Source organism: Octopus sinensis, linkage group LG19 (genome assembly GCF_006345805.1).
Source record: "Octopus sinensis linkage group LG19, ASM634580v1, whole genome shotgun sequence".
NCBI classification, from domain to species: Eukaryota; Metazoa; Mollusca; class Cephalopoda; order Octopoda; family Octopodidae; genus Octopus; species Octopus sinensis.
In genome coordinates this window covers 35256098-35283773 of record NC_043015.1, presented here as the reverse complement: position 1 = coordinate 35283773, position 27676 = coordinate 35256098, and the positions used below count along the sequence as shown (strand labels likewise).

Here is a 27676-nt window from a genome sequence, read left to right as displayed (position 1 = left end):
GTATAGTCTCTCTTTGTGCTGTTGAAGGAAACGAGATTGTCATATTCCCTTCGGAGAATATTTGGGGGTTCTTTATTTGTGGAAGAAATAATGCATGTATCATGTTTAGATTGCTTGTGGATGTCACCTGGATGGGAAAGAGTGAAGAGTGGTATCACCTGTATAGCATAAATAAACCTTGTCTATTATTACTTCCAGTTCCCATTTATTTATCTTTTTGTTGCAGACAGGCTTTTGTTTTGTAATTAAATACACAGTTAAATACACCACTGACATAGTTAAGAGTATTTAGCCATAAAAAACACTCTAAAAAATATCATGTAAAATAAGAGGAATTGGTAGTGCATATTTATTGCAAACCAGGTAACAAAGGACTGACAAAGAAAAATTAATTTCATCCAGCACGGAAGAAAAGGACAGTGTGGTGATGATGATGATGATGACTCTACAACTTATCATAAATGTTGTCATTTATAAATGTATGAGCTCCCTAAAATTCAGCCTGACATTTAATTTTATTACTGATGTCTTTGGAATTATATTTCAATGTATTTTTATGCTTGGTTAATTTAAGTATTTTGAATTAAGGATGTAATCTGTCTTCTTATTTTCTTAGTGTACTTAATGAAGTCACTGAAAGTTTTTCAGGAAGAACTGTAATGAGTTCCAATAATATCCTTATCCATTATCTAATTCTATTTTTAGTATGATAAACTTCATCTGATGGTAAAAGAATTTGAACCATTTCGCAGCCTTTGGGTTACAGCATCCGACTGGCAGAGATGGCATGACAGCTGGCTGAATGATCCACTGCTGTCTATCAATGCTGAAGACGTTGAAAAGAATGTTCTGGATTCTTATAAAATTATGCATAAATCAGTCAGAATATTTCAAGACAGTCCTGGTATGTAATTTCAATTCTCTTTATATGTTCATTTGACTACAAAACTTTGTAGCCATGACCAAGCTGAAGTTCTGTTACCTCTCTTGATTTATCAATCATTTATTTGAAGTTTTGACTTGACAATATTGAAATTATTAAAAGCTGGTTAGAATTGGTAAAAACAACTGATTTTGAATTAGTTGTAATATTAAGTAATGAAGATACTATATGATATAGTATGGCAAATAGTGGAAAAGATACTACATTACGCATTAGAAAAGCAAAGTTATACAAGGTGATTCAGAAGTCTTTCATAATTTAAATGATATGTAATTTATCTATTAGGCATAATTGAAACAGCATTAAATTAAAAATTTATTTGTTTCATACATAACATATATACAGTGTTAGCTTTATGCAAGAGAGAAGTACCACTGATGCTATTTTCCTATTGATACAACTGTATCAATTGCCATGGGTGCCCTCTGGCAATGAACACGCTTGGATGGTGCTCTTGGCACTCTACTTGCACAGGCACAAGTGCCAGTAAGGTAACACTGGTAACGATCACACTCGAATAGTACCTTTTATGTGCCAATGGCACGGAAGCCAGTTAGCCGCTCTGCCAACGACCACACTCGTATGGTGCTCTTTGCACCCCGCTAGCACAGATTCCAGTCATCGAATTTGATTTTGATTAAATATCAAAAATTAAAAGGTCTATATATGGTGCTATTCCAGCAAGGCCATAGTCCAATAACTGAAGCCTGAAAAAAGAACAAAGAAAAATTGGTTTTAAGTAAATCTAAATGACTCATTTTAAAGAATCATGCCTATTTCACAGAATAGTCTTTTTTTATGAAAAGAAAAAAAGAAAACTCAGAATGTTAAAGATTAAGGAATAGATTTGACAGACTTCATGACATTCAGTATCTTAGTTCTGACCTTAATTTTTATAAGTATGTGTTAGCATAACTTTTTTGACTATCAGTCAGATATTCATTGCACAGTGTTTAACTATGCAAAATTTAGTTATATTTCTTTACATTACTGAATATCATATTTCATCTGAACTGAAGGGAAATTTATGAAATTGTTTCTTGAATATATGGGCAGTGTGATACAGAGAGTGATGCCTGTGCATTGGTGGCATTTATTACAGAGATGGGTGTTTGTCTTTGATTGTTAAAATATGTTTAATTATTCAACAAAATCTTGACTTCCTTGACAATAAGGAATCAAATAAATTAACGTGGTATACTCTTAAAAATACTTCTTAACCTTGCAGATGAAGTATAATTACGTTGTTTGGCAGAGTGTCATCAAACATTTTAATATAGACGTATCATTCTGTTGTATGTGTAGTTTGATGCTAATATTTAAAATTTTAAACTTTTTGATTCTTTATTTTCAGTTGTTCAAGAAGTTGCCATAATTATAAAAGGCCAGATTGAAGAATTTAGACCTTTTATTCCACTGTTTCAGGGACTTAGAAATCCAGGGATGAGAAATCGACATTGGGATCAGGTACGCATTGTAATCATTATCATTGGATAGGTTAAACGAGTTTGCATTATAGCATCTTTCTCCAAGTCTTGATCTTGTGGTTTCTCAACTATGAAGTTCAAAATCTGACTTTATTATAAATGTTTTCAATCTAATTTGGATTCTTTGCAATCAAATTTGAATTTTTCAATTGGTGCTCAAGCCTTGAAACAAAAAAAGAGTTAAACTACATCAGCCGTTTAACAAGGCTAACCTTCTTTAGAGCATGTGTAGAGAGTATTCTTCTCTATGAGGCCAAAATCTGGACCATGTAAAAGAAGTGCCCAGATTGCCGTGATGATATGGACACCAGGTTTCTTGTGAGGCTCGAAACAACTCAAAAGAAGATGAAAAGTGATTTAGTGGCATATTTTTATCTAGATGTACATTTACTGCTCAACAACAAAGTTTTACTGACTGCTGTTATCACACTGAGCAACAGGCCATACCAGAAGTTGGAGACTTCTGCATCTTATAAAGGATGAAAACCACTCAGTTACATAGATGTAATGATTAGAAAATCCTGAAGTGTGGAAGATATAGCTGTTTCAATTAGAAAATATGAGGATTTAATAAAAGCAGTTAAGCTGTAGATCAAGAAGAGCTAAGAGGAAAATGAAATACATATGAAGAGGTTGATGAGAATTTGTATTAATTAGGAAATATTAGATGTAATGCTGGTTTAAGGGATAGAATTGAAAAGCCTTGTAAGAATAACTTGAGGCTGAATCATGTGAAGGGATGTAAAAAATGAATAAAAGACAAAAAAATGACCACAAAAAATGAGCCAAAAGGAAAATACTATAGAATGCAAGAAGAGGAGCATGAAAACCTTTTGTAAATTTGAATTATGGTGAATGAATTGAGTGAGATAAAACAGATAAAAAATCAGGATCATCAACTATCATTCTGAGTGACTGCTGTTTGTATTTATTCCATACTAGCATTAAAGACCCGTCGTTGCTGGGTCATAGTGCTAGTGCATGTATATATGTGTATATATGTGTACATATTACATGTACATCTATATATATACATCTACACATAAAATACAAAATACAAAGTTATATCTTGTGATAACAATATTCAAAATATATAACAGACTGGAATTGTTAGCCCGTCTCTTGTAATTTCGATCAATTGTATCTTGTCCTCCCTCTTGTATAGAAGTGTGGCTACAATCCAGCCTACCTCTACTGGGGGGGGGGGGGCGTTTTAAATTTTTTTCCGGGACGTCCTATGTCCCAGATATAAAGGTAAAAATAAAATATTTCCACTTTGCAAGTTCGAGTCGAGTACTCCCTTGCACGCTCTGTTGACTCGAACCTTGCTTCTATTGTGGCGAATTTACCGCCTCTGATTAGATACCTTTCATAGTCGCACCAAGACACTTTTCGAAGGTGCTTTCCTCCATGTTGTTTTATTATTACCCACTAGGGGCTACATAGATGGGACAATACAATCGGGAAAATGAATAATGAATTATGAAGTTTGTACAATGTGGTGTAATGCCCACTCGATCCCCGAAATCGAGCGGTTACATTTCGTCATTTGTTTTTTATTCGTCAACAATATTTTCCAAATAAAACATTTTATACATTTTCAACATACATTTCAAAAGTTTTACAATGTTCAACATTTCTTTTTTTTTTTTCAGAATTTAAAGTTCTTTTTATCATTTCCAAATTAAAGTTTTCACAATACCTTTTCTTTTATATATACTCCATTATGTCTACCAAATCTGAGTAAACTTCCATCGTTCGAGGCCACCTTGTAAGTCGGCATTTCATATGTTTTGACACGTTCTTGCCAGCTGCCTCGATGAACGCCTCGGCGTCGTTCTCGTGGACGAGTGCACCTGTTTCTTTCCATTCGGTGCCCATCCTGACCCACGTATATCGTTTGTTACGTTTATTAAATCTTCCATCTCCTCACAGTGCCTGTGATGGATCAACGTTCCATAGTATTTGAATTTTCTATTCGTACCTACGTTTTCTCTAGTTTTTCTCTTAGGATTTACTTCCTCTTTTTTCTCCTCCCTCGGTTTCTCTCTTTCTCTCTTTTTGCTTTCTCTTCTTTCTTTTTCCTTCTCTTGTCTTTTTGGCTCTTTGTCTGCCGTCTCTCTACCCTGTGCCTTAAGTTCCTTTCCTGTTGTTTCTTTTCCTTTTTGCATACCATCTTTTCCTTTCTCTTGGTTCTGTTCCTTCTCTTGTTCTTTTCCTGCTTTTTCTCTTTCCTTTAATGTACTTTCCTTTTCTTTCTCTTGCTTCTGCCTTGGCTCCTTCTCCACTACTTCTGCACCCTGTGAATTTTGCTCCTTTTCTACTATCTTCTTCCCTTTGTTTTCATTTTCCTTCAGTGCGCTGTTACTTCCCTTCTCTTGTTGTTTCTCCGTTATTTCCTTTTCCTTGTTTTCGCTGTTCTTTCCTTCGTGTTCGTTTTCCTTCTCTCCACTTTGTGTCTCTTTTGCTCCGCTGTGAATTCATACAGCGGACATTCCTTTTTTATGTGCCCTCTTGAACCGCACAGGTAGCAATTCGGTTTTCTGCCTTCCACTATTACACTAATTGTTTTCTCGTTTTCTATTTCTATTTGGAAGGGAAATCTTTCGATGTCTTCCATTGTGGCCATCAGCCACAACTCTACTCCGAATCCCTTCCAATTTACAACGTTCGTCTCCTTAATTGACCCTATTTCTACTTCCTCTTTTGCTGCCCCAATAATGGCTGTTACCAGCATTTCTGTTTTAATATTTGGGGGCACCTTTGGGACTCTTACCCGTACCCCTCGTCTTCCTTTATACGTCGGCCACATGGTGAAATTTTCCGCTTTCAGGACAGTGGAAGCCAATGAGGCCGCCACTTCCTTTGTTGCGCATCTCACCTCCACCGTACCATATTTCTTTCCTCTGTCTACAAAAGTCGCTTTTTTCATGATGTCCCCCAGACATTTCTCTATTTCTTCAATCGTCACTCTCACCAGTTTTCTCGTGTTTCTATCTTGCGTTCTATACGTTATCGTCTTGTTATTTTTCTCTTCTATTGTTTCCACAGGTGGGACCAGCTTCACGCTGTCACCCTCCCTTTTGACGAACTTCTCGTATTCCTTCAATTGTTCTTTTCTAAAGAACACTTCTTTTATTCTAAGAGACTCGTCACTTTTTGTTGTGGCGACCCCCGCGTAAGTCTCCATGACTTGAGGGTCGACACACCTTCTATAAAAGGTTCAAACACATAGCGGCAAACGCCTCGCGCGATTCAATTTTTTGACAATTTTTAACAGTTTTTTTTCCAATTTTCACATACAAAATAACTCACAACACACGTGGGTAGATTTCCTCCATGTTATTTCTTTATTACCCACCAGGGGCTACGAAGAATGGCGGACATAACAAAACATGGGGGACATAGAACAATATGATTAAATTTATGAGCAAATGAAAATGAAAAAATGATAATATGAAAGCGATGCTAACAGCCCCCTCCGCCAGCATCACTTACCTGTCCTTTTGTTTTCACTGTCACCTGAATGTTCATTCCCAATACGAAGACCATCCATATCCATTCTTACTCCGAAACTGTCCTCCATATATTCCACGAATTCATCGCTCATTCTTGTATCTTTCACCTCCCAATTCTCCCTTTCACACCTCAACACAAACTCATCTATATTCTTCTTTTCCAGCACTGCATATCTGGTCCCATCCATTTCATACCATTCATACTCCTCCATTACCCTTTCAACCTCTTTCTGTTCAGTCACAATATAAATGTTCGGCCTGGGTTCGTTTTCAAACTCTTGTCTGTCTGTATTGTTATTTTTCTTTTGTTTTCTTGTTGGAGGGGAGTGGGTGGGTTCACTGTCTGCAGGGGAAGGGTGGGATTCAGAGGGTGCGGGTGGTGTTGGGGTGGGTTGGGGCTTCGCACAGTTTTTCTTTTTCTTTCTTTTTCTCTTTTTTCTTCCTTCTTCCCACTCTTGTTGCATCTCCTCTTCTTCTGTCGTTTCTTTTTCCCTTTGGTTCTCTTTGGTTTCTTCCTCTTTTGGGGCTTCCGTGACGATTTCCTTTTCTTTTTCCTTTAGTGGTGGAGGGCAGTAGGCTTTTATGTGACCCCTCATGCCACACTTGTAGCACCTGGGCGCCCTACCCTCCACCCACACTCTCATAATAATATTTCCAGTTTTTATACTGTCCGTAAGCTTTTCTATAACTTCCGCCTCCGTCTGTATGTTCATTACTAGTGTGGCACCTCTCACGCCTTCATATTTCATAATGGCGTGGAGGATGTCCACTTTATCTTCATTTCCTTTGATAACCGCAGCCGTTATTAATTCGCCCTCTAGGTGTGGAGGTATTCCTTCCACCCTAATTCTGGTGGTCCTTCTATTCAAATACGAGGGGAACAAGTAAAACTTTTCTGTACTCACCACCTTGGCTGCTATATTCCTGGCTGCTTTCTCACTTTTAAATTGTACCGTTATGGTTCCATATTCTAATCCTTTTGTCATGTACACAATTTCTTCTCCTGTCCGTTTGAAAGCCTCTTCAATTGCTTCCATGTTAATCACTTCCATTTTTCTACCTCCATTCATAAATACTTTATATTTAATGGTTCTACGATGGAACCAGTCTCCGCGCCCTGCTAGAGGCAACAGCTCAACCTCTCCGTTCTCCTCCTCCTTCATGAACTCCTGGAAGTCCGTCAACTTAGCCAGGTCTATCTCTTTTTCTGTTGACTTCTTCGTTATACCTGCATAGGTGCTTTCCATTTTTTTCACCGCCAACTCCTCCTCAGATGTCGACGAATTTCAGAGAAATTTCTCCCTTCCATCTCATCCGTTTGGTAGAGGCGGCTCATAGTCGCCTCAGACCGAAAAACGGCCTCCCGAACAGAAAACGTGCGATGCACAGAACCAGTGCGACGCGAAACCGCACCAACCGACGTTCCAATTCCGCAACCACAATTCACTTTTTGTTGTTTTTCTTTTTTAACCGAATTTTACAGAGCGCAAAAAAACGCGACCTTTTTTCTCTACATTGTATACTTTATAGACAATAGTCTTTTCTTTAATTTAATTTTTTATTATCCATCTGGACTATTCCATTTCTGCACGCTAATTTTATTTTTAATTTATTCCCATTCATGTGAAACCACTTATTCAAGTTCAAGTCATTGATGCAATTTTATACCAATTGCTATTTTTACTTTTTTTTTATGTTACGATTATATTATACTTTAGTTTGATTTTAATTATTACTTACGACATATAATTCAATTGTTATTATTATTTTTATTGTTAAAGTGAAAGTATCTGACATAAAATAGAGAAATGTTTTTGTTTCACTTTTAACACATAATACTGAAGAAGATATGATATTGCTATGGGCTCGCTCTAGGCAAGAAGTTGAACATTTTTTTTGCCCATGAAACTACATGGACCCTAAGTAAGGCATGTGTAAAATTTGAATGAAATTGGTTGTGTAGTTCTCAAGTTTTAGGGAAACACACAGACAGACAGACACACATTCTCAGTTTTATATATATAAAGATACAGTATCACTATAAACAATGGTTACACGGACTTCATGTTTCTTTGTGTTTAGAGTTTTAAAGACTTTTAATTTGTTGGCATTTCCTTTTGTATGCTTTTTATATTGAACTCTATTCAAACTTACGTGCTTTCCTGGAACATCTCTGGAAAAAAATCAAGAGGACACCAGTAATTTTAATACGTGATCTATTTCCCTTCGTTTAAACATAGGGAGTATTTAAGATGGTGGCTGGAAACAGACTGGACATTTTGCTGTGACTAAGCCCTAAGAAGTGTTGACCAGAGAAGGTTTTGCATTACCAGTATTTGGAAGTAGTCCCACATTATGATGTCTGCTAAAAAAACGTGGCCATATAAAAAAAAAAAAAACTCATGAAATTTCTTTTAATGATATCTGGTTTTACTCCAGAATAGACTGAAATACAGCGTTTTAAATCAGATAGAAAAATAAAGAATATAGTCTTACAGTTTTTTTATGTTATAACCATCAGGAAATGTTGACATCATAATGTAAATTTTAAAGATGATTTTACTAAGGCGTTTGATGAACCCAGTGTTTAGGAATCATCATCACATAGCTTGTTAAAAGTAAGTAGTACATAGTGAGTGTTTTGTAGCTCATATATTATGAAGTTATCAGCTGTAGAAGTGGGACAATAATTTTGGATCCAAGTTATTTTCTACTGGCAGCTTGGCAAAATAAGAAGAGTAATACCTGAATTCTATTGAATAATAAACCCAAGACCATTCCTGTTTTAACAATCGTTGTTTTGGTAACCAATAATGCCATTCTTCTAGTTTTAAATATCTTTCTCTATTAAGCAATTGTAGTCATTCAAAATTAGTTGTGTATAACTGGTAATGATTCTGTTGGAGCAGGAATTCAGAAAAGTTACTTAAAGTTAATGTTCATTTGTTGAAGTTAATGTTCATTTTTGCATGTGTAAGAAGGTAATTAGAAAAAGAAGGTAGTTTCAAAGACAAAGGTGTAATAAATTAGGATGACATAAAAACTGCAGGTTCAAAAATGCAGATACAAGATGAATAAATGAAATAAAGTTTACAATTTAGGGTCAACTGATAATTGTCATTGAGGGAACAGTTGCCAAAATTGCATGAAGATGTCATTCAAAGAATCTCAGGTGTCTTCAAAAAAGCACTGAATGTTAAATTCATTTATTCCAATTATATTCTCAGAACTAATCAATATGCAAATTCTCTCTCTCTATTTCTGAACTATCATCTTGCCTCTAAAGCTGGCAATTGTTGGAACCCAGTTAGCTAATATTTTGCTATTACATTTCACATATTGATGTACATGATTCCAGGGTTTGCAAATTATGTAGAAAACCTCTCACTGAATCTCATTAATTCTGTTTCTTTATTACCCACAAGGGGCTAAATATAGAGGGGACAAACAAGGACAGACAAACGGATTAAGTCAATTACATTGACCCCAGTGTGTAACTGGTACTTAATTTATCGACCCTGAAAGGATGAAAGGCAAAGTCAACTTTGGCGGAATTTGAACTCAGAACATAACGGCAGACGAAATACAGCCTCACATTTCGCCCAGCATGCTAATGGTTCTAGCATTGACAATTGCATTAGGTTATTATAAGTTTAGCTCATTAGAGTAATATTAAAACAGTCGTAATTAAGCTAAATATGTATGATCATTATTAATATTTGTTAGAAAAGTTAAACCTAACTTATTTTACATGGTAGCATTTTAGAATTTAGAATTGTACAAAGGGGTAGAATTTTGATCATTTATTTCTATGTCATGGTAATAATTAATCTTACTGTTGATGAACATTCTTCTATTGCCTTGGTTGGAAGAAAATCCCCATTAATAACATTAAATTGATATATGATAATTTTATAGAATTATGTCTACAAAAGAAAACAAATATAAATTAAGCATTATGGAATCATTTTTAAAATGATTCTTAAAAGTTCATATAGACATGTTTTGAAAAATAAATGGCTTCTTAGAAAAGATTTGTATCATATTTTTTAAGCATGTTCTCTGTTTATCTTCATGGAATCAACTTCTACATTTTCTAATTGATTTTAGTTATCTGATGAACTTGGTTTTCAAGTGCGACCTAAAAGCAATTTAACTTTTAGTAAATGTCTTGAAATGAAGCTGCAAGACTATATTGAAGTGATTGCTAAAGTTGCTGAAGTAGCAGGAAAAGAGTACTCAATTGAACAGGTAAGATATTGTTTAAATTGAATGATTAATAATATGAAGTCATACAATGACTACATTTGAGAAAAAAATAATATATTGTAACTTATAGAGTCTCTTCTTTTATACACACCCACATTATGCACACACATTTATATAAACATTTCTATTTATATATGTACTTATCTCTTATTTGTTTGTGTCTTTTCGTGTATCTTTTTGTCTGTCTACACATACATGAATTCATATATCATCATTATCATCATTGTCTAATGTCCATTTTCTATGCTGGCATGGATTGGATGGTTTGACATGGAGCTAGCCAGCTGGGAAGTTGTCCAGGCTCTACTTTTCTGTAGTGTCATGGTTTCTGTGGCTGGATGCCCATTTTAACATCAACCACCCTACAGAATGTGCTGGGTACTTTTTACATGCTACTGGCACCCGTAAAAGACAAGCCCCTTGTATGTATGGATGGCAGGGATTTTACTTAGCCTGGTGCCCCTTCTCAACTACAGCAAATCATCACAACCCCTGCTCCCTTGTCATTTCCAGTGAAGCCCAACGTCTGAAGATACTTTCTCACCACTTCGTCCCATGTCTTCCTCAGTCTACTTCTTCCACATGTTCCCCCAACTATTAAAGTTTGGCACTTTTTTACACTGCTCTCCTCATCCATATGCATCACATGACCAAACCAGTGCAATCTTTTCTCTTGCACACTGCATCTGATGCTTCTTATATACAGTTTTCCTCTTAAATCATTTACACTCTGTTGTGTGTGTGCACACTGACATTACCCATCCAGTGGAGCATGCTAGCTTCTTTTCTTTCAAGCCTTCACAAATCCTTTATAGCAGGGGTGGGCAAACTTTTTTGATCACGGGCCGCACAGTGCGTCTTTGGAACCTTGGCGGGCCTCATTTATAAAAATCAAGTGAAAATATTGTGAATTACCGTACAGTTACGAAGTATCTGCATAGAAGTTGGGATTCATAAAAGCTCTCGGCGGGCCGCATGAAAACCTATGGCGGGTCGCATGCGGCCCGCGGGCCGTAGTTTGCCCACCCCTGCTTTATAGTCATAGCCCATGTTTCACTGGCATATAGTATAGCTGTACCTACACAGGCATCATACAATCTGCCTTTGAATCTGAGGGAAAGACCCTTAATTATCCAGCTCATTCTTATTTTAGCATGTATGTGTGTGTATATATATATATATATATTATGTCAGGTCACTTTCGAGTGCTACTGGTAACATGTAACCCAGTACAACCTGTTGCATGGTCAGGTCGTCGGCAACTAAACTGGCAACCCCACCAAGCTTACTTGGTGAGGAGGTTGTTTATCGGACACCCTGCGGGATGAAAAACAAAACCCGTCAAAGGGTGGAGGAACTCTTGAGAGTCAACGGCCATCCAATAAATGTCTTAAGGCTGTATCATGCGCGGGGACATAGAAACAATCGGACTGAATACCCGATCGTGCAGTTAAACCATTGGGAGTGAAGCACTCCTAGCCTTTGTTAGGGCATTAGGGCATCCTTCTAGGAGAAGGCAACTCAGGTAACTGGGATAATTCCAACATAAAACCTGAGGCTCAGTGGTTATCGATGATGTTGACTTGTTCTTCTTTTTGGATTAGGGCTGCTGTTGCTTAGTGAATGGGATTGACTCAGTGCACAGCCTTTCCTCACTTTAAAAAAAGTCTTCTTGCACAGGCATTGCATGATAACAACATTGATTAAGCTTCGTGCAATGGCCATACTCGATAACGAGGGGGCAGCCACCACCATATATATATATATATATATATATATATATATATATATGTATATATAATAATGATATTAGGGAGTAAATCCAAACTTACAGGGAAAAATTAGATTTAGGATTAAATCTAATTTTATAGTATAAATATTATATTAAATTAGAGATAAAACCACTATTAGCCAAATCAAACAGTGAAAATCATAAGCCAATACATAGAAATAAAATTAATTAAAAAAATATAAAATATAAAAAATATAAAATTCCAAATTAAAATATTTAAATTAAAGTTAAAATTTTAAAAATTATTTAAATAATTTAAAATTATAAATTTTAAATATATATATATATATTTTTTTCTTTATTATTATTATTTTATTTATTTTATTTTATTTATTATTTTTTTTTGTTTTACCCATGCCAACCCCCTTGCTTGCGAAGACATGTTGGGGCAAGCGAAATCGAAATCGAATTGAACCAGCCAGGATCCCTGGTCTGGTGGTACGTAAAAAGCACCATCCGACTCGTGGCCGATGCCAGCACCGCCTCGTCTGGCTTCCGTGCCGGTGGCACATAAAATACACCAATCTGACCGTGGCCGTTGCCAGCCTCGCCTGGCACCTGTGCAGGTGGCACGTAAAAAGCACCCACTACACTCACGGAGTGGTTGGCGTTAGGAAGGGCATCCAGCTGTAGAAACACTGCCAGATAAGACTGGAGCCTGGTGCAGCCTTCTGGCTTCCCAGATCCCCGGTCGAACCGTCCAACCCATGCTAGCATGGAGAACGGACGTTAAACGACGACGACGATGATGATGATGATGATGATTATATAACTATCAAAAAGTATTAAAAGTTTTATATAAGATAAAGAGTAAAAACACTACGATCGTTACATGCCCGTAACCAATTCGAATAACAATAATTTAAATTCAATTAATAATTTGAATTATGGTTACAGTCAATCTTCAGGTTAATTGTAATATTTTAATAAATAATCAGAAATATTTAAACAATATTTTTAAGAAATAAATAATATAATTTTACTTATAAGAAAACTCTATTATCAAACTAGAAACTTAACGATTATGATTATATCAAAACATAGATTATAATGTTAAATATTAATTTTATCAGTAATAGTCAATATCTAATTACATAAATATTTTACAAAAAAAACTATTATATTATTAAAAATATAAAATTTAAATAATATATAAATTATCAATGAAAATATATAAATGTATATAAATAAGATCTAAAATAATCTCTATAAATAAATATATATGCACATATAATAAAGACCTAATGAATTAATTTTTTTATATTTAAAGATGAAATAGCTAATTTCAAAAATACAAATAAACAATCTTAAATGAACGCTATAGCAAATTAACTATCTTTATATCTCGTCGGCTAAATAATAACTTTCAGAAATCTTATATTTAAAATACTTAAAGAAATAATTAATTCGTAGTTATATAGTATCAAATAAATACTATAAATATATTTATCAATGGGAATAATAAAACTAGCAAATACCAATTTAAAAAGACAATATATAAGTTAAAATAATAATTATAAGAAATTTAAAGCTACAATAATGCTATTAATACATGTATATACATAAACCTAACTTTAAACAACTCGTATACTTGCTATCAAACAACATATCTATCGCTAAGTAAATTCTTACAAATAAACTTAAAGTTAAGAAATTTATTATATAAGTAAAGTAACTTGTGTCTGCATTTTATTTTGCGCATTTTATTTTGCTTCTGTGAGAAACAGCAGCATATATTTCAAAGCCGGTAGTATTCATCATCTTGAGAGCTAATTTTGAGTTTCCTACCATCAAAGAAACTCAGCAAAATGACTCAAAAGAAGAGAAAATATTTTGTATAGACAAAAAAAGACCTTTCTAAATTCTTTTATTCTCTGAAGAAAATTATTTGAAATGTCACGTGTTTTAAACCTTAACTAAAATTTTTATTCTGTTATCTATTAATGTTTCAGGCACTGAATAAAATGGAAAAGGAATGGGAACCAGTGTTATTTGAAATAATGCCATATAAAAACACAGGCACGCACATCCTAAAATGTTCAGATGATACATCACAAATGTTAGATGATCATATAGTCATGACACAGAGTATGTCATTTTCTCCATACAAAAAAGCATTTGAAGCTCAAATTTCTGCTTGGGAAAATAAATTGCGTATATCACAGGTAGGATTTCTTGAAGTTTACATTTTAACTTTCCTTAAAAATTCATTTTCAGAATATATATATATATATATATATATATATATATATATATATATCACCATGACCGACCAGGCTATCAGATGTTGCTACACATCGCTGGTCACAATTCGCTTCACATTGTTTTAGCCTTCAAATGACACCACCCTACTGGCTAAGCAAGCAGGCCAACAGAAGGAGTGAGAGAAAGTTGTGGTGAAAGAGTACAGCAGGGATTGTCACCACCTCCTGCCGGAGCCTCGTGGAGCATTAGGTGATTCCACTCAATAAACACTCACAACGCCCAGTCTGGGAATCGAAACTGCGATCGTATGACCGCGAGTCCGCTGCCCTAGCCACTGGGCCATTGCGCCTCCATATATATATAAAGGTTTTAAATTTTAGATTATAAAAATTCAAGAAACACATTTTCCTTTTGTTGAATGAAAGAAGTGGAGGTTCTTTTGTTACTTTTCTAAAGCTGAAATACAAATCACCAAAACAAAAAAAAAAAAAGCAAAAGAAATAATGAACAGTCAATAAATATTCTCTACTTTATTTAATATTAATTCTGCCTGTTTTAGGATGTTTTGGATGAATGGCTGGCATGTCAAAGGTCATGGATGTACCTTGAGCCAATTTTCACTTCTGAAGATATTAGTAGACAGTTACCTGTGGAAAGCAAGCGCTATCAAACAATGGAGCGACTATGGAGGAAAATCATGAAAAATGCCAAAGAAAATCCACAGGTAAACAGCTTCCTAATTAACTTCAACTTGAAAAATAGCATTTATAGAACTTTCGTTTTACTAAAAATTGTTATATAAATATATTTGTATAGCTACTTGAAGCCTTTTACAAAATATATCTATATCCCCCATTACTAAAATTTTTACAATTTTCATGTTTATCTATGGTCATACCTATAGTTATGCAAACATTTAGACTTTGTTTAGATGTACCTCTGTGACTGATATTCGTTTGAAATTGATATCACTTCTGTGAGTAATACAACTTCATGTTATGTCTTCATGTATTTTCTCTAGTGTTTTTTTCTATGTCTTGTGTCTCTCTGTATCTTCCCAATATCAATGTTTGATATCTCCCTGTAGGTTATCAACCTCTGCGCCGATGCACGCCTATTAGACAGTTTGAAAGAATGCAATAAATTGTTAGATCAAGTACAGAAAGGACTCACTGACTACCTGGAGACAAAACGTTCTTCTTTTCCACGATTTTACTTCCTGTCAGATGATGAACTCCTGGAAATTTTGTCACAGACCAAAGATCCAACTGCTGTACAGCCACATTTAAGGAAATGTTTTGAGAATATTGCAAGGGTAAACAAGTCAAACTCATACTTTCACCATTCTCTTCTTTAACATTTAACTATTTCTTGAGTCTAAATTCCCCAGTCTATTGCATCTGTCTTTTTCACTCTATGGTTGAATGATTGGTGCTAGCAGTTAATCTAGTTGCAATATTGAAATATGTCTATGGTTGAATGATTGGTCTTAGCCACATAACCTAGGGGAAATATGCCTTTTGTTCCTTGGGCGAATGGTAGATGTCAGTTGGTAATCTAAGCATAGATGGTCTGCAGTCATTTGCATGAAGTAGAGATAGTTTCATGTTAAGGTATTGCATTTAGATTGGCTCATCGTATCTTGCATCCAGCCTGCAGGATCTGGCTTTCTATGGCAGAGAAATAAAACTGTCAGTTAGTAGAATTACAATCAGTATAATTAGTTGCCATGATAGATCATTAGCCACTACACACATTTTTTTTCTCTCCTTGTTTTTTTCTGTGTCCCTTTTTGTAGAAGAGTGTAGGGCCGAAACATAAAAGACTTTTTCTATTCCTGAGCATTATACTAATACTTCTGTTTGTTTTCTACACCACCTGTCTTCGTCTTTTGTTTTTTTTGTAAACTCTCCCTAATTAGTTAAATGAAATGAAGTTTCAAAGAACATTATGGTAATGATATTTCATGTTATTTAGTGATGTGAAAAGGAGGGACGATGTCCATTATTTCTACAAGCCTTTTCCCAGCTTGGAAACATTAATGTGATTGATGTTCACTTTGAACTCCAGGGTAGTGATAATGCTGGTAGGGGAAAATCATATGCAAGGAATATATCTGATAAAAGGATCAGTTGGGTTTTGAGAAGTGAAACACGGAAGAGGAGATAGGAAGTTATAGCCAAGAGACATAAATTGGATCTGGGTGAAAGTAGACCATAGATTGCTGCCTCAAAGAAATAGAAACTGTTATAATAGAGGTACAAAATTCAAAGAGAAAAGCAATGTGTGTGTGTAAGTAGTTTATTAAAGAGTGAATCCAGTCAAGTGGATGGCCATTTTTAAGGATATTCTTTAGGATATTTAATGATGGAGAAAATGAGGAATTTGTGGAAGAAAGGACAAAGCAGAAAGTTATTCAGTTGTCTACTTAAATTCATTTTTTTCCCTTTTTTTGTGTGACTGTAGTGTATTTGAGGTTAACTTGTAAACATGTGAATTAGAACACAATAAATAAATTTATAAAATGTTCTTCTACTACAAAATATTTTATAAGTGAAATATATCACACAAGAAAGGGACGAAATACTACTAACTTTTAAGCTACTGATATCATCATCCTCATCAGCATCATCGTTTAGCGTCTGCTTTTCATGCTAGCATGGGTTGGACAGTTCAACTGGGGTCTGGGAAGCCAGGAGGCTGCACCAGGCCCAGTCTGATCTGGCAATGTTTCTACGGCTGGATGCCCTTCCTAACACCAACCACTCTGTGAGTGTAGTGGGTGCTTTTTACATGTCACCGGCACAGGTGCCAGACGAGGCTGGCAAATGGCCACGATCGGATGGTGCTTTTTATGTGCCACCGGCACGGGGCATAGGTGAGGCTGGCAATGGCCATGATCGGATGGTGCTTTTTACGTGCCAAATTGTATGATATTATCAACATACTAGTATTCTGGAAATTTAGGAAAGTAAAGTTCACAAGGTAAAGGTGTTCAGCCCATGATTGTAAAGTGATGAGTCAGATTCCTGATGGTGTATTGTGTTCATTAGCAAGATCCACTTTATTTCCCATTCTTCCGGTTCATTCAGCTGGCAAAAATGTAATTGAAAAGGGTCAGCCTTGTCACATTTTGTGTCATGCTGAATCTCCCCCAGAACTATGTTAAGGGTATGTGTGTCTGTGGAGTACTCAGCCACTTACATGAGCAGGCCGTTCCATTGATTGGATCAGCTGAAACCCTCACCATCATAACCAATGGAATGTCAGAAAGGTGAACTCCCAAAATTATTAGCCAGACAAAAAGCTTAGCAACATTTCTTCTAACTTTACATTTTGATTCAAATGCTACTGCAGTTGACTTTGCCTTTCATCAAATCAGACTTGATAAAATAAGTACAAGTGAACGATGCAGGAAATGTAATTGTCTTAGGCCCTCCCTTAAAATTGCTGGCCTAGTACCAACATTTGTAACCATTATCCTGTGAATGCAAAATGGTCTTTTTCCTCATATTTTATATATTTTACAGCTTAAATTTGAAAAAGATCTTCAAATAACAAAAATGTATTCTGGTGAAGGAGAAGAAGTTGATTTTAAGGCTGTTTTATATCCAATTGGAAATGTGGAGTGTTGGATGCTAAATATTGAAGAAACTATGAGAGAAAGCCTTCGACTAATTATTAAAGCAGCTTTGGAATGTTACCCAGCGGTCTGTTATTCTTGAACATTTGTTGATTCTCTTTAAATACCTCTTTCACTAGAATATCTTTTAAACAGCACTACTTCAGATATGGGCTCTCTCTCTCTCTCTATATATATATATATGTATTTCATTTCTATTTGTATTTTCTACTGACCTAGGAAAAAATCTATCATGAGATTATTTCCAAAATTGATTAAATATAGAAATAATGAATGTTTCTTTAAAAAATTCTGTTGGCTAGCTTTCCTCGATTTCAGTACAACATATTTCTGTAGTGGGTATGTAATAATATGTGGAAATTGACGATTTAAAAGTCTGTTATCAGCATTTTGGCATAGAAATAATTTTCTTTTGCCCTTGTTTATAAGTTGTTATATATATATATATATATATATATATATATATATATATATATATATATATATATATATATATATATATATAGATAGAGAGAGAGAGAGACATGAGAGACAGAGGGAGATAGATATATAGAGAGAGAGAGAGTGGCTGTACACTGTCAACATAACATGACAGTCCCGTAAAGGGAATTATATACATATATATGTATATATAATTATATATATATATATATATATATATATATATTTACATCATGCATTATCACTGAAAGTGTAGTAGTTTAAATTATCAAGTTTCAGTGCAAAAATTCAGGTATACTGTGAATCCTTTTCACAGTTGCAGTCTCAATATCTTTCATATCAGTTTTAGCGGCATGAAGATAAATAATATTTCTACATCTTGTATAACTGACATATAAAATTGTAATATTTATTATATATATTTATATAGTATTACAATGAATCCTGACATACCAGACAAATTTATATCACTATATCTTCACTATTAACAGACATCAAAAATGACTTTTCATCATTGTACAGAGGGTGAATTTTGTGATAAAATAGCAAAATTAATTTATTATAAAGAAATTTTTTCTGAATGGTTTGACAAGAAAATATTCTTTTGGTTACCGGAGGCTATAATTTAAATTTCCCATATATATTTTTTAATATTTATATAAGCATTTTTTACTTCATTTTATCTGTTTTATCAACAAATCTGAACATTTGGCTAACTAATATTCTCTGATAATCTTTAAGATGTCATAAATTTGCAGACATTTGTATATGCACACACACACACATAAATAAACACCCCTACCACAAATACACACACAGAAACTCTTCCCTCATCACATATGATGTGTGTGTATTCATGCACGTGTGTGTGTGTGTGTGCACATGCACATTTGGATCATCATATTTTCTTCTAAGTACTGCTGTTTCAAGCTATTAACTCAATGTCTCAGTCTCTTGTAGAAGAAAGAAAGCATATAACAAAATATATAACTGGATCAGAATATATTGTAAATGAATTACTAAAGATTATTCTATTTGTACAGTTCTTCTAGTAATAAATGTATTGTAAATATGGACATTCAATTATTTTCCTGCTATAACATCATAAAATATTTTAGGTGTTATATTTTTCTACAGACTGAGAGACCTACATGGGTTCTAGAATGGCCTGGTCAAGTTGTCATTGCTGGATGCCAGACTTTCTGGACTGAAGGTGTTACACATAGTCTTCAGGATGATACTATTCGAAAGTACCATGAACTTGTACTATCACAGTTAGATGACCTTCGAAAACTAGTGCGTGGTGAGGTACCAAAAATTGGCCGATTGACTCTGTCTGCTCTGATTGTTATTGAAGTTCATTCACGTGATGTTGTGGCCAAAATTATTGATGAGAAAGTCAACAGTGCTAATGATTTTGAATGGATAAGTCAACTCAGGTATTTCATCTATAATATTTCTTCATAACCACATTTGCTCAGTTTTCACTGAATTTATCCCGTTTTTTCTAAAATTTAAAAATGCTCTTCTATTTTTGTGTGTGTGTAGATTAAGAGAAACAGGAAAAGTGGCATGACTACAATTTCACACATATACTCCCCAACCAAATAGTCACATAGCTCCTTTACAACTAAAGCTGTGCATGAAGAATTTGGATATACAGTCATCAAAAATATATACACTTGAAGAAGGTAGTGATTATTAAATTTGATGGACAAGCAAGTGAAAAGCATGTCTACTTACCTACATAGTAACCAACTTTCTTATGTATCCACTAACAGGCCCTTATATTAGAGGAGTTCATTGAAAGCAATGTTGTTGCCTAAGACATCAACCATGTTTCACGTGCTAATTTCCTATCAAAACTTCCTGCTTATCAGCTCTGTCCATCTCCCATTTTTGAGATCGATAGCTACTTATCAGATAGCACTATGACAGTGTGTACACATGTTGAAACGCTTTCTATCTCAGGGGTGGTCAGTTCTGATGTACTCCAGGGATCAGTTTTGTCTTCTTTTTATACATCAATGATTTTTTTTGACACCACATCCAGCAATGTCCACTCATATGTTGATGATACAACTCTTCATTTTTTTAAACCTTCCTTTACAATATATCATCCACATTACATATAAAACCTACACCGATTCCATAAACCTCAGAAACATTCTCCAATGGGACTGTGCCAATCTTATCTCTTTCAACAGCAAAAACAATTCAAGCACTAATTGTTCTACTTTGTAGTCAGCAGACAAGACACTTAGATATCATACACCTCACTTCCAAACTACGGCTGGTCTTTTTAGTTCCTTGCCAAAAATACTGTTGGTTTTTCAAAATCCTCGTTTCCTCTACTTCTCAACAATTAAAGTTCTTTAAGCAATGCACCCACAGGAAAAAAAAAAAACCCTCCACATCATCACCCTAAACAACACCAATTCCTGTTCTTTACTCTGTCCAGTCCTTCCGCACCCAAGCATAATCCATATGGAGCCAAAACATCTGTTGAATCTTCTCTGATTTTCTAATCAGAAACCTCAAAAACGTCCTCCAACTGGGTCATAATCTTCAACAGCTAAAAAACCACTATCACTGCATATAACAAGAACACATTACCATGCTCCACCTTAAGCATAAAACTATCATAATTCTTTCATATGCTAAGCTTTGTGCACAATTAACAGTGTTGGCGGAGTTAATACTACTGCATCACAAGGACCCACTTTTGGCTTGTTCTGAATTAAAAAATACTTAAACTATTTCCAAAGCTCAGGTGCAATTCACAATGGAGCAGTGCTTCCATATCTTGAATAGAACTGCTACTGTATACCAGACATCTTAAACTGCATCCAAAGCAAGGCTACCTGACTGATTCACCAACCAACACTCCAGCTTTTGGCTTACTGACCTGCTGTTTCCTCCTTTTGCTGTTTTTACTTCTGCTATAACAGCCTCTGCTCATAGGACATGGCTAATCCACTATGTCCAATCCTTTGTCTATAAAATGTCAGTCCTCTGGAATTTCCATATTTTCTGCACATATTTTCCTGTTAATTTACAATTATATAAAAAAGATGTTAACAGCTTGATTTTTATGTTTCTCACAGTGTCTGAAGGCTATGAGCTCATCCGCTTCCTCCACAAACTAAAAAAAATATATATACATATGAGTCTCACAGCAAGTAGTAATCTGATGTACAGAAAGAATATTGTAGGAGACATAACTGAGCATTGTGATACATCTGAGATGATATTTTAAGGGTCATAGAAAGCCTTGTTAACACTTGCTATGTTGGAATGGCTTTACAATAATATTTCAATCCAAAACACAAAATGTATTTTCTTTACTGGAAATCACCTCAAGTAAAGCCCATGAGTCACTCGTAGGCAAAGAGTTAGGGTGCCACTCTTCCTGACACTTTTCCATAAAAATACCATGTTAACTTTCTATGTGCATGCAGATTTATATCAAGTAAACTCTGCTTGCGAAGACCTGTTGGGGCAAGTGAAATCAAAATCAAAATTGAACCAAATCTTATGACTGGCTGTTGCCAGTGCCATTGGACTGACTCGTGTGCAGGTGGCAAGTAAAGAAACACCATTTCGACCCTGTACTTGAGGAGACCTATTGAGTCAAGTACATCAACATCAAAAATCAATGGAAATTGCAGTTGTGATACCTGTGCCGGTGGCACGTAAAAAGCACCATCCGAACGTGGCCGATGCCAGTGCCACCTTGTCTGGCATGTAAAAAGCACCAACCGATTGTGGCTGTTGCCAGCCTCACCTGGCACCTGTGCCGGTGGCACGTAAAAAGCACCCACTACAGTCATGGAGTGGTTGGCGTTAGGAAGGGCATCCAGCTGTAGAAACACTGCCAGATCAGACTAGAGCCTGGTGCAGCCTCCTGGCTTCCCAGATCCTGGTCAAACCGTCCAATCCATGCTAGCATGGAAAATGGACGTTAAATGATGATGATGTTGAAAAGATGACAGTAAAATAATTGATGAAATACAATACGATAATAATAAAAGAACTGTGGCAATGCAATAAATGAGATTGCAACAAAGGAGCTAATAAAATGAGATAATAATAAAAGAACTTAAAAAATATTAATATGTAAAATGCTGTTGAGATTAGAAAAGATACATGTTAATCTTGAACTTAGAAAGATCAAGATAGAATTCTGAAAGAAACCACGGAGAAATAGTTTTTTAGCAGTTGTTCTGGAGGAAAATCTATACGAATGCAATTTAGAGTGTAGGGTCATAAAGGCAGGCAATATTGCTTAAGAGTTTTTAGTTAAAGACATGGATAAATACTTTGTTTCTGTGAAGAGTAACAATATTATAGATGTTTTCGATCTAGTTTGGAATCTTTGCCATCAAATTTGAATTCTTTGCAATCAAATTTAAATTTTTCAATTGGTGCTCAAGCCTTGAAAAAACAAAAAAGAGTTAAACTACATCAGCTGTAAAGGAATACATGTCTGTCTTATCTAACTGGTCCAGTAGAGCCCACCAATTGATATCTGAAAAGTTCGATAAAATAACTCATGAACACTGCCATAGCTTCTACCAAAAGATGCTCCGTTATGTCGACCAGTCTGAACGAGGGGAGATAATAGAAAAAGAATCATTCGTTTATTATCTCGCCTTGTTCAGTCTGGTCGACGATGTAAATATTCTCTTTTACTCTCTTTTACTTGTTTCAGTCATTTAACTGCGGCCATGCTGGAGCACCGCCTTTAGTCAAGCAAATCGACCCCGGGACTTATTCTTTGTAAGCCCAGTACTTATTCTATCGGTCTCTTTTTGCCAAACCGCTAGGTGACGGGGACGTAAACACACCAGCATCGGTTGTCAAGCAATGCTAGGGGGGACAAACACAGACACGCAAACACACACACACACACACATATATATATACGACAGGCTTCTTTCAGTTTCCATCTACCAAATCCACTCACAAGGCATTGGTCGGCCCGGGGCTATAGCAGAAAACACTTGCCCAAGATGCCACGCAGTGGGACTGAACCCGGAACCATGTGGTTGGTTAGCAAGCTACTTACCACACAGCCACTCCTGCGCCTATATGTTGAAGCATCTTTTGGTAGAAGCTATCGCAGTGTTCATGAGTTATTTCATCAAACTTTTCAGATATCAATTGGTGGGCTCTACTGGACGAGTTAGATAAGATAGACATGTATTCCTTTATGGCTGATGTAATTTAACTCTTTTTTTCAAGGCTTGAACACCAATTGAAAAATTCAAATTTGATTGCAAAGAATTCAAATTTGATGGCAAAGAATCCAAATTAGATCGAAAACATCTATATTTGTGTGATGTGAGAGAAGATTTGTTTCCCTGAAAACTGCCAAGTGTTCACTGAGATAAATACAAACAAGAGAGTAAAAGAAGAGTGGAAATAGAACTGTATGGTTTGTTTCTATATTGCTGCACCTCTCCAACATGTTGATAAAGTTACTTTTTCTTGCAGATATTACTGGAAGGAGGAAGACCTGAAAATATGTGCTGTAAATGCTGAATTTAAATATGGTTATGAGTACCTTGGGAATACATCTCGGTTGGTAATTACCCCATTAACAGACAGGTAAGAGCGTTGATTATGCTTATTTGTAAACCAACTTTTGTCTCTGACTACTTTATTAACTCAGAATTAGAGAATTGTGTAAGTTTTATGGTACCCAAATATCCCACAGTATTCCAAAGCCTGAACTGATGGACTTAAAACAATGCACAGTACCATCATTTCCCACCATGCAACATCAAAAAAGTTAGGCACCAAAATTTCTGTCTTGTCTTTTACTTTATTGATTACTTCAATTTCCATTCAGTATCTATTCAATGTCGACTCGATTTCTAATCAGTGTCCACTCCCTGGTCACTCTGCGTAGACTCATCATCACCATTGTTTACCATCCAACTTCCATGCATTCATGGGTAGGACATTTAACAGGAGCTGGCCAGGTAGAAGACTACCCCAGGACACTGTGTCTGTTTTGGCAGGGTTTTTATGGCTGGATGACCTTCCTACCACCACCACTCTGCAGAGTAGACTCAGTGCTTTTTACATGGCACTAGCACAGGTGAGGTCAGTTTTTGCATGATCATTACAGTTGGCTGCCCTTCCAAGTGCCAACCACTTTACAGTGTGGACTGGATGTTTTTTAAGTGGTACCTGCACTGACAGGATCACCAAGTAACTTGTAAGACAAAGAATTTTGAGAGGGGTGGGGGCATTGGGAGAGGAGATCTTGTGTCAGATAATGAAATGTTAGTGTGACAGAGAAATAAAGAGGCAGAAACATTGTTTCTTTCCAGGTAAGCTGACATACGACTGTTCAAAGAAAACTTCAAATATAGTGACTTCTCCTGAAAATAGTCAAAATTTGACATTGTCGTGTTATCGAGTACCTGCAGAAAAAAGGGTTTACCCTACTAGGAATTTAACTTGGAGGCAGAAAGGTGATGTGAACAATAGGATCTCATGCTTCCTGCCCTTGGAGGGCTTAGAGCATTTGGTTATAGTGGGTCGATATAGAGAGGCATTATAAATTCAAGATGGCCAGTGGGGCTGTTGACTGTGATGCATTGGGGATTTTTTATTTTGAGGGTTGATGGTTTGTTGTCAAGTGGAAGAAGGTCTGATGTGTCCTGGATTAGTCCTAGAAAGGAGATTTGTTCTTGCACTTGACAGTCTACACATCACACTTGACAGCCCTACTGGCCACATTGAAGCTATAAGGACTACAAGCCTCCCTGTCTGTACCTACCCACTATAATAATGCACTCTAAGCTCTCTAAGGGCAGGAAGTGTGAGGTCCTATGGTTGCACCATCTTTCTCTCTTCGAGTTAAATCCCTACCCCAATATTTTTTTAATTCTAAACTAACTTCCTGCTGCAACAGAAATATTACCCTATCTTCAATAAAACATCTGTTAAAATCTCCCACTTCACCATGCATAATTTAGGATATGTAATTGTCTCCTTTAACTAATGTGAGCTTCAACACCAGACTTTAGAACTTACAATCTATCCCACTGCACTCTAACCCACCTCGTAGCAATAATACAACCCTTAGTTACCCCATCCAACCCAGTAGTACCAGCCTCAAGACTTCTCCTGACAATCCTCCTCATATGACCACATATACTAGAAGTGATACTCCCTCCCAATCCAACATTGGTACTGATTATACCTCCAGTACTTTTTTGCCAATAATGGACCATAAAAATCTGACCTTTCCAGTGACAAGCTCCAACTTCAGGGCAGGAAGGAAAACTTGCAAATTCTGCTCTCTTAAAGGTTTCTGTCTATGCAAACACTTAGTCTACAAGTGCTGAGTAATAGCACCACACTTCCATTAAGCAAAGGTCTATATCAATGATACTGTTGATTTCAAGTGCTGCTGCCAAGCTCACATAAACCCATTCTCCAATCCAGATTCTAAATTATCTATCTCCTTAGCAACTTATATACACAATCTCAAATCCCAAAATGTTTTCTATATCAAAATAAATATCAAATGGAAAGTGTAGTTGTGATACCTGTGCCAGTGGAACGTAAAAAGCACCATCCGAACGTGGCCGATGCCAGCGCCACCTCGACTGGCTTCCGTGCCGGTGGCACGTAAAAAACACCAACCGATCGTGGCCGTTGCCAGCCTGCTCTGGCACCTGTGCCGGTGGCACGTAAAAAGCACCCACTACACTCATGGAGTAGTTGGCATTAGGAAGGACATCCAGCTGTAGAAACACTGCCAGATCAGACTGGAGCCTGGTGCAGCCTCCTGGCTTCCCAGACCCCGGTTGAACTGTCCAACCCATGCTAGCATGGAAAACGGACATTAAACGATGATGATGATGATGATGATGATCCTATCCTTGTCCATCGTAAGTAGGATCCCCCATACAACACTAACCTCAGTATTTGTAAATTGTATTTAAGGGAATCACAAACCATACTTCACAACTACAACCCCTTATTACTTAATAACTGTCAGATGTAATACTCTTTTGTAAACACAGGTTCTACTCATTATTTACCCATTTTGTTAAATCTTTGTAATTCCTTATGATTATCCTTAATCATGATTAACTTTGAGGTACGACTAGGTCAACCTAACAACTTACCTCCTCTACTAATACCACTCTTTCTACTAAATTATTCCTTCTCATGATTACCTTTGCACATTCCATTTACCCACCACATCCCACCTTCCTCACAGCATCCACATCGTCACAAGTTGTATTCTTTTCCTATTCTTTCATATCTCCTCTTCACTTACTACTATTCCACTCCCTTATCTACTAACCTATCCACCCACCCCTCCCACCCTCTTAATCCACCTTTCAGAGATAAAACAAATCACTTAAATTCATATAAAGATAGAAGTAACCCTAACAGAACAAGCTTAAGCGGGCTACTTTGGTTCCTTAAGGATAGGAACAAGAGCTTTACCATAGATTGGGAGATAATTAGTATGGCTAAACCATATGGAATAGGGGTAAATAGATGTGACTTGTGGATAAAAGAACTGTACCAAATCTTTACATTGAGACACAAATTACTCAATAGCAGGCTGGAACAGGCCTTAAGATGCTTACATTAACATGACACAACCTTTAAGAAATTTGACACCTGTTCTAGATAACTCAATATCCCACCAACAGATAGGCAAGAAAGTATAGAAGCACTTATCCTATACTCCCCAAATACATGGCCCTTTGCATAACCAAACTAGTATATTTTCTTTTTCCTTTCTTCTTCCCTTCATTTAATGTCCGCTTTCTATGCTAGCATGGGTTGGACGATTTGACTGAAGACTGGCGAACCAGATGGTTGCACCAGGCTCCAATCTTGATATGGCAGAGTTTCTACAGCTGGATGCCCTTCCTATCGCCAAAAACTCCGAGAGTGTAGTGGGTGCTTTTACGTGCCACTCAGGCAGTACTGGCAATGACCTTGCTCGAATCTTTTTACACATGCCACCGTCACAGGTGCCAGTAAGGTGACGTTGGTAACAATCACGCTCAAATGGTGCCTTTTATGTGCCACCGGCACGGAGGCCAGTTGGCTGCTCTGGCAATGATCATGCTCGGATGGTGCTCTTAATACCCTACTAGCATGGGACTTGAGTGCCAGTTAGGCAACGCTGGTAACGATCACACTCGAATGGTGCCCTTTATGTGCCACTGGCATGGAAGCGTCACCTTTACCTTTGCAGCAGTTGACTATTATGGTGTTACACCAGTCATTGGGTATGACTCCTTCGTGTATCACCTGCTTAACTATACAGGTGACTAGGCTGTAGCCGACACTGCCAGATATTTTGAGCATCTCTGCAGTAATTCC

The 27676-nt window shown here is 36.2% G+C and overlaps 1 protein-coding gene across 2 annotated transcripts in view; it reads left to right on the top strand.

Annotated features, from left to right (window-relative positions):
- LOC115222160 (dynein heavy chain 1, axonemal-like) overlaps positions 1-27676 on the top strand; it is a 298343-nt gene that overhangs the window by 99939 nt on the left and 170728 nt on the right. For both annotated transcript variants that reach the window (XM_036511126.1, XM_029792301.2), the window contains exons 20-28: positions 706-904; positions 2298-2410; positions 10059-10199; positions 13962-14174; positions 14774-14938; positions 15302-15529; positions 17745-17924; positions 19436-19737; positions 23798-23911. In XM_036511126.1, the coding sequence (XP_036367019.1) occupies positions 706-904; positions 2298-2410; positions 10059-10199; positions 13962-14174; positions 14774-14938; positions 15302-15529; positions 17745-17924; positions 19436-19737; positions 23798-23911 (1655 nt within the window). The remainder of the gene's footprint in view (positions 1-705; positions 905-2297; positions 2411-10058; positions 10200-13961; positions 14175-14773; positions 14939-15301; positions 15530-17744; positions 17925-19435; positions 19738-23797; positions 23912-27676) is intronic.